The sequence below is a fragment of the Copadichromis virginalis genome, linkage group LG9, assembly GCF_057382275.1.
Source record: "Copadichromis virginalis isolate Kocher_CV1m ecotype Utaka linkage group LG9, C_Virginalis_male_GT1.1, whole genome shotgun sequence".
Classification (NCBI taxonomy): domain Eukaryota; kingdom Metazoa; phylum Chordata; class Actinopteri; order Cichliformes; family Cichlidae; genus Copadichromis; species Copadichromis virginalis.
This window is the reverse complement of record NC_140626.1, coordinates 32,384,804-32,393,467: the sequence shown is the minus strand read 5'-3', so window position 1 is coordinate 32,393,467 and position 8,664 is coordinate 32,384,804. Positions and strand designations below refer to the sequence as shown.

Sequence of the window (8,664 nt, the reverse complement as noted above, 5' to 3'; positions counted from 1 at the left end):
ATGGCGTTCCCTTGTCACCCGATGTGCCAATCGGCACGGGAGGATCCAAGTCTAAGTAAGAGAGTATAGAGATTACTTTGTGTGATGATGAGGAAAATCTGGACCCAAAAGCAGATTTCTGAGGGAATTGTTCCAGATGGCTGATTTGCCCTCTTGCGTCCCATCTACAAACTGTCCCACTGTCATTGAATCCTCTATTTTATTTCTCTGCAGATTTCCATGAGCCGAGTGAAATATCCAACTCTGTGAATCGCTCTAAGGACTTGCCGTCACTGAGAACAACATTAAAGAAGGATTTAACACAAGCAGCAAGTTCACGTGACATGAAGCCACAAAGCTGCTTTGAAGAGTTTACACCTATCATCACTGCTGATGAGTCTGATGATGAAACCTACCGGTTCCAGTGCTCCTGTGCAGGCCTGTACCAGTGCAGTGTGACCGGCCTGGTGTTTGTCATGAGGGCAGAAGGAGACGTGGTTTACAGGACTGTCCCTTGGAACAGGAGGCTGCTGGCCCAACACCACAAGAAGCCTGCAGGACCCCTGTTTGACATCAAATGTCAGCAGCAGTCTGTGTGTCAGCTTCATCTCCCACACTGTGAGCTCATCTCCACAGGTGGAGGTCAGTTCTTGCAGGTCGCTCATGTGGATAAGCTTGAAGATATCAAGTTTATCAACCCTCTGCAGATAACAGAAACTCATGTTGTTATAAACATCACAGGGTTTTCTGGTTATGGTATTTTCAGAGATGACAACTCTCCCCCTGAACCAGTCCAAGCTTTGATTCTCCTCTTCTACAATCCCCCAGTTGATCCTGATCCCAGGTCTGTCCTCAGTGTGTTGTTGGTGCCGAGGAATGTAGTGATTCGTCATGTTAAGCGTACCAGGAGGGAATTAAATGGTGAAGAGAAGTACATAGACATACCTTCGAGATGTAGTCTGTTTCCAAAGCAGGTTTACACTCTGTCCACTGCTCCTGATGATGACCTGATTGTAGTTCAACCAAATGAAGCAGAGTTTCATGGAGAGTATTTTAACAGCTCAGTTCCATCATTCCAGGTGATTTTCAACAGAGTCATTACAGATGTTAACCTGAGTGTGACACACAAGAGCAGCTCCAGCTGTGTCTGGAAAAGTGAGGTTTGTCTTTTGCCCAACAGAGTGAGAACATTGAGTCTCCCTCCAAATGAGAAGCTGTTAAATGTACGGAGCTCCATTATTAAAGGGATATCAGGACCTGTTCTCAGCAGTCTGATGGACAAACTGCTGGAGGAAAGAGTGATAACTGATGCTGAGAGGGAGGAAGCAATCGTAATACAAAACAGAAGGGAAAGAGCTCGTTTTGTTATCGACACTGTGAGAAACAAAGGTGAACGTGCTACTTCACAGATGATTGAGTCTCTGTGTGAACTTGACTCCTTCTTCTGTGAGTACATTGGGCTGATTTGAGGCATCTGGTAAATTTTGCTGAATTTGTCTTCAGGCTTCAGTTACAAACATCAACATCTTAGTTTGATCGAAATAGGACTGCTCCAGCTCTTTTTGATCTTTAAGCAAAGTTGAATCCAGCTTTTTTCTCTAGACTGAAACTGGCTATTAATATTAATGTTACATGGCTGATTACAACAATTAACATATAATAATATCTTTAGTTTAAACTGAGATTTCCTTTGACTGGATGTAGTGAGTAAAAAAAGTGCAAACACAAACCACATTTTATCTTCATAATTTGAAACAGCTTTTAACAGAATTGTTAATGTGAAATACAAGATTGTATAAAAAAGATTTCCAACAGTTAATCCATTATTTTAGTTTTTTTAACTCCCAAAATTAAAAGTAAATGTCTGCACTTTAACCTCATATTAAACACATATTTGCAACTTTAATGTGTTTTAGCTAAAAAAATAAACTAAAATTGTTATTGTGCAGTAATTTCCAGATGTATCTGTATATATTTGATCCATCTCTGTTGTGTATTTGTGGATTTTTTTTTAATGAGGCTAAAACAAACAGCAGGAATTTGATCTTGTTGGCCCAAAATGATCTGATGTGATTGCTTATTGTTGTCAATTCTTAAAATATTTTATATTTGCTAAAGATTTGTTCACTTTATGATTCAGTGTTCACCGTAAATTTGACTTGAATCCAACTTTTTTTGAGTACTAAATGCTATGTATTGTCTATCTGAATCGATCGCCCTGTAATTAAAAAGAAAGAATGAAAATAAATTACTTGTGCATGTAATGAAGTTTGGCTGAGTTTCCTCACAATGACACTGAAGGCCTTCACACGCTCGACCAATGTGAACATTTCAGGTGTTAAAAATGCAACATGACGGTTCGTTATGTGGCTCTGAATCTCTCTGAACTATTAGAAACAGCAAGATGAAGATGGATAACTTTCTTAGCAGCACCTTTAATCTCCACACAACAAAAACAACACTTCCTGTGTGCAGCCCCCATGAGACTTCGCTAGCCAATCAGAAGCCAGGAAATCCTAGACTCAGGTAACTGCAGCATTCAGTACGTACTTATTACTGCTTTGAAAGTGCATGTGTAAACATTCGAATATGTAAATATGTAAATATCAAAACATGTAACCATCAAATGTAAAAATAAAATGGTTACATAACTAGCTCTGTAATCCTCATAAACACTCCGTTGTGTATTAAATGACATATAAATTTACTTCCAAACTTTACAAAATTATTTGTCTGTTCTTCATGCAGCCGTTCACACCGACTGCCTGACTTCACATGATGAATTTGCAGAATTTATTTTTTTGGACCAAGCTCAATTTTCCCAGGTTAACAGATCTCATCAATCAGATCACTGCACAAGTGAATCAAAATGTGCATCAACACTGAACTTACAACGAGAAGAAACAGTTAAAGACACACAGCTAAACGCTGCTCCAGGTCATCTGTGAAATTATTTCTCTGCCTCGTTAGATGTGATCTCAACTTTGCCAAGAAGACTTCAAAGTGTCCCATTAAGATCCTGAAAGCAGTTTTGATTCAGCTTCAACTCCTAAATAAAACTATGAACTTCTCCAACCTGCTGCCTTCTACTGGTTGTCAGATGAACGCTCAAATAACAGACACTCCAAACTGCCAAAATAACATAATACAGAAATGAAGAAAACCAATATAGAACAAGAACATAATCCCTTCACGAAACCTGAATGAAATCCATCCATCCATTTTCTTCCCCTTATCCGGGGTCGCAGGGGCAGCAGCCCAGGCAGAGAAGCCCAGACCTCCCTCTCCCCAGCCACCTCCTCCAGCTTATCCGGGGGAACACCAAAGCGTTCCCAGGCCAGCCGAGAGATATAATCTCTCCAGCGTGTCCTGGGTCTGCCCCGGGGCCTCCTCACGGTGGGACATGGCAGTCTTTCTCTCATATTTTAGGAGAAAATTATGCGATTATTCAAAAACATCAAGTCTGATGAACAAGTGTGGAGAGGTTGTGAGAGTCTTCAGTAATATGTCTACAAAGGTGTACAAAATAACAACAACCACCACCATCATCGCCCAACATGATGCGTTTTTGAAGTTTGACGATTTTGCTTAATGAATTAAAAAATGATAAAAGTTTTACAAACACTTTTATCATTTCGTTTGAGGAAATAACAGAAAAATAAAGAAGCGCAATATTGACATATATTTTCGTTTTTATTTTCACAGTGAAAAAAACAATCATGTGACTTATGAATGAAACTGAAGGAAAGACTATGTCATCTGCTGTTACGTATAATCATATTGTTGGTGAAAAGCTTTCATGTTCTCCACTTTTCTGACATTTCACTTAATTCATGTAAATTCTTATATAAAAAATGCAAAGATTTCAGAAAGTTTCACGTAAACACAAAACTGCATCATGTTTCTGTTTATACAACATATTATATGTCTTACATAAAACCCCTGAGTTATCAAACAGTTTACGTGGCACACAGCTCTTTGAGTAGACTTATGTTCTGATATTTCAGTATCAGATTCACTATCAGAAATGTGTGATGTAACATTGCTGCCTTTCTTGCTCCATTACAGTGACATTATTTAATCTCTGAGCTCAGACTCGTGGGGGAACTCTAAGTTCCAGTCTACCTGAGGGAATCACTCACTTTAAACTAAGTCGTGTACATTTGTACATTTTGAGCTCCAGCAGATTTTCTGTGCAGACAGACTGATCTTTGTACATCATGTGACAAACAGAAACAACTCTTCATCTTGTCCAGTTTACCTTAAAGTGAAGTATTTCATGTACTGGAACAGTTTCACTGGTATCAGCAAGGGTGGACTTACTCCAGGCCAGGAATTTGACAGCAAAGGTGAAGACTCAATGTCAGGAGTGAGATATGAACCCACGCCTCCAGAGGAGACTGCGACCTGAAAGCAGCTCCTTCGACCGCTCGGCCATCTTGACACAATTAGCCCACATCGAGCTGAAGAATCGTGCACAGCTGCTGATTTCAACTCAACATTCCTGCTGAGTATATAGAAAATAAACAAAAATAAACAAATCTATTAATAAAAATGATCACAAAGAAAATGTACTGAACTTACTTAAAAGTTTGTGTTAAATTTTGTAAGTTGGACAGAGACAAATAGATAAGTTGTGTGTGGACAGTGAATGATTAGATGTGATCTTCAGTGATGGAAGCGAAAGTGTAAGCAAGTATAAAATTGAGGTAAAGAAGAGATTCTGGGTTCTTCACTTTTGTCTTCTGTGAGATGAGCAGTTCAGAAGATTGGATCTAAGAGGTTCACAGTTGAAAGTTCAAGCAGAACTTTCAACTGTTTGTCCACATGTTGGCCTATGGCTCCCCCCATAGGCCAACATGTGAATTGATTTCCGCTGAATGGCAGCTGCTTTCCTGTTGGGTGATTATCATCAACATATGATAAACTCATCTTTGAGTCAAGTAGTGCTCATCCATCCTCTCCTCACCAAAGATAAGAACAGAATCTGCATTAACTCAGAGTAGGTTAGTTAGATAAGTGTAGTTTACATAATCTGATTTTGTTTTTGTGATTTTACTTGATTTTGCTTTGCACCTGTATAAAATCAAGCAGCTAACTCGAATGTCTGCCTTTAGAAACACTTGTGAATCACTATGTGGTACTAAACAGCTGTCTGAAATTCAGCTGCACCCCACACAAAGTTACACAGTGGGGTGTAAGTTGAAGTTTTAAGCTCCACACATATTAAATCTGTAAGCATTGTGCTTTGCTCTTCTTACAGTTGTGATGAAATACACTTGAAATTTGAGTTCATCAGGAGGTTTCTGGAAACTTGTGTATGAGAGTTGTGCACCGTTCATCCCTGAATAGGACATTTATTCAGGTAACTTTTGGGTTTTATGTTTGCATCTTATAATCACAGGTTTGAATGACTGTGTTGTAACTAGAGATGGCACGATACCACTTTTTTATGTCCGATACCGATATCATAAATTTGGATATCTGCCGATACCGATATGAAGCCGATATATAGTGTGTTTTTTAATGAATAAAACTTATTTTATATCTTGATGCATTTTGTATAAGTTCATACTCAAGTTTAAAACAAACACTTAAGCTATTGTGTTATACCTGTATGCAAAAAATATACTACACCCAAAATATTTCATAGTTCAGCAAAACTGATCAATCTAATAACCTTAAACCTGCTCCATCCTCCCTATTCTGGTATTTTAAAGAGCACTTAGCGGAAATATTAAGCAACCTAACTAATAGGGTTGCAAACTCCCAGCAAGGTCAAATGGTGGAGAGTCCCAGATATAAACCTAGTGGGAGTAACCCCCCACAGAGGGACAAAAGGACCCCCTGATGATCCTCTAATCGCCTGAGCCAAGGTGGGAAACTGGGTGTGGGTCCCAATCAGCCAGAGTTTCGTGTGAGTTCATTGTGAAACCTGGCCCCACCTTATCATGCGAATTCCTGAGGTCAGATGGCCCAGGATGTGAGTGGGCGTTAAGGCGTCTGGGAAGGATCTCAAAACTGGATTATAGATGGCAGAGAGTTGGTGTCGTAAACCCCCGCCTCTGTTCAAAGATGGTCGCTCACAGTGGACATAGATGGCTTCTTTCACTCCTCTTTCAAACCATCTGTCCTCTCTGTCCAAAATGTGAACATTGGCCTCCTCGAAAGAGTGTCCTTTATCCTTAAGATGCAGATGGACTGCTGAGTCTTGTCCTGTGGAGGTGGCTCTTCTGTGTTGTGCCATGCGCTTGTGAAGTGGCTGTTTGGTCTCTCCAATGTAGAGGTCCGGGCATTCCTCGCTGCACTGTACAGCATACACCACATTGTTGAGTCTGTGTTTTGGCGTTTTATCTTTCGGGTGAACCAGTTTCTGTCTGAGCGTGTTGCTGGGTCTGAAATACACCGGGATGTCATGCTTGGAGAAAACTCTCCTGAGTTTCTCTGATACACCGGCTACATAGGGGATGACAATGTTGTTGCGTCTGTCCTTCTTATCCTCCCTCGCTGGTGTCTGGTCTTCTTTTCTGTGCCTCTTTGCTGACTTTAAGAACGCCCATTTAGGATAGCCGCACGTTTTGAGTGCTTCCTTTACATGTGTGTGTTCCTTCTTTTTTCCTTCAGGCTTAGAGGGAACATGTTCTGCCCGGTGGTGTAGGGTCCTAATTACTCCAAGTTTGTGTTCCAGAGGGTGATGGGAGTCAAAGAGGAGGTACTGGTCCGTGTGTGTGGGCTTCCGGTAAACTTCGATGTTGAGGTTGCCGTTCTCGTCAATGTGCACAGCGCAGTCCAGGAAAGGCAAACAGTTGTCCTTAAAAAGAAAAAAAAAGAAAAAAGAAAAAATATTAAGTACATGCAAAGAAGGTATTCTGTGAACCACATACCGAATTTTTTGTCTGAGATGATGTAAATACATACCTTCATTTAACAAAAACACATACGTTGACATTTTAGACATTTATTTCAACGTATCAAACTCAAATAATTACTAAATAATTACACAGAAATGAATGTTACTTCAAGGCAGTCACAAAAAGAAACACATATTTGTTGAGCCATCCCTTTATTAATGTAAGATACTCAAAATTCCAGCAACGAGTAGCTCAGTGCCCTTGCCTTATGAAGAGGCCAGCAAACCATGGCTGTGTCCTAATCCAGCAATCAACCCGGTGCACGCTTCGTGGTCCCATTTATCCCACAATTCATAGCACGGCGGTGGGTGTGGATATTTTCAGAAAGAAGCGGCGGATGGATGAAGCGGAGCGCTCAAAGAGTAAACTTTCAAAAGTAAATACTGAATATTATGTAACTTATTTATGTGCGAATGTTGAATAATGAAGAACAATAAAACATTACTGTTGGCCACATGTCGGCAAAGTTATGTGACATTAGCGATGTTTGTACTTTCAGCATTTACTTGGTTTTAAAGCCTTTACTTTAAAATATACGCCGCTCAATAGTTGACTTTAATCTTACAGAGATTGTGATGATTTTATGGATAATTAAAGTCAGTCATATATCCACAAACACAACAAGCTGAAAGTCAGTGATGCTGCTCGGTTTGCAGTCCTGAACATCACGGCACAAGCAGGATCCACTGCACTGTTAATGTTAGCTATGTTATATTGCTGCCTCTGTTCGGTGGTGTCGAGCCAAACGGACTTTAACGTGTGTTTGAACGAGCTGACGGTTCACTCGTTAAGCTGAAAGAAAGATGCTTTAATCACAGCAGTCACACATGTGTCCACTGGACCACCTAGAACTCAGTTCTATGAAGCTTTGAGTATTTTGGATCAGTAGCTGCTGTGTTTGTTGCATCATATTGCTGTAATTGTTTATATGCTTTATATATTCTGAGGTAAGTTGATCTATAGTGTTACATCATATTCTATAAGGATGTTATGTGTTTGTAGACTTTCTGCCCAGTTTGACCCATTTAGCAGAAGCCAGCCTGTTTAAGGCTCTGATATCTATTCTGTATGACTTGAAGCAGTTATGACATGGTCTGATTTTCTCACCCAATAAAGGAATATTTCATATATCAGTCTACTCTTCATTTTATCAGAAACAGTTTTCACAGCTCGTACATTTTCCTTTTTACACATGTATGTAAGCATTGAGCCAAATGTAATAATGCCAACATATTAAACTAACAATATTTGTCTCTTATGTATAATACATCTATATATACACTGTCAAAGATACTTGTCTTTGAGGGAAGATTTAAGGTGATAGGAAATATAAGTAACTGCAACTTGAATTTTTACTGAAGCTCAGTATTTGACAGAGTTCAAGTTCACTGCTGTGATAACTAATCATGATTAATATAATGCTAACTTTAATATTGGCCATATTATATTTACATTACCAAAGTAAGATGACTTTAGTCTCATGAACAACATGAGCTAATTGTTATTTACTAAATAATCTTGAAATGACTGTTCAGTACAGGAATGAAGCCCAACAATCATGTTTTACAGTCCCGTGGTCTCAGCCTCAGATACTCAACTAATCAAAGTGATGTCATAAAAAAATGAATGACCAACAACACATTTTTTCTCCTTCATTTCTGTCAAACAAAGCTGTATGAAACGTTTCTCGCAGCGCGAAGAAGGCTAGACCGTCCCATTTCACGAGCCTCTCACTTCCGCACTTCTCGCTCTTCGTAGTACGTAGTGCGCAAAC

The 8,664-nt window shown here is 39.6% G+C and overlaps 1 protein-coding gene across 1 annotated transcript; it reads left to right on the top strand.

Annotated features, from left to right (window-relative positions):
* Nucleotides 1–2,228, top strand: LOC146702274 (caspase recruitment domain-containing protein 8-like). Its single transcript, XM_085469229.1, has 2 exons — nt 1–55; nt 214–2,228. Exons 1-2 carry the CDS (start codon nt 1–3, stop codon nt 1,446–1,448), a joined length of 1,290 nt encoding a protein of 429 aa, XP_085325355.1. The 3' UTR covers nt 1,449–2,228.
* Nucleotides 2,229–8,664: the final 6,436 nt, after the last annotated feature.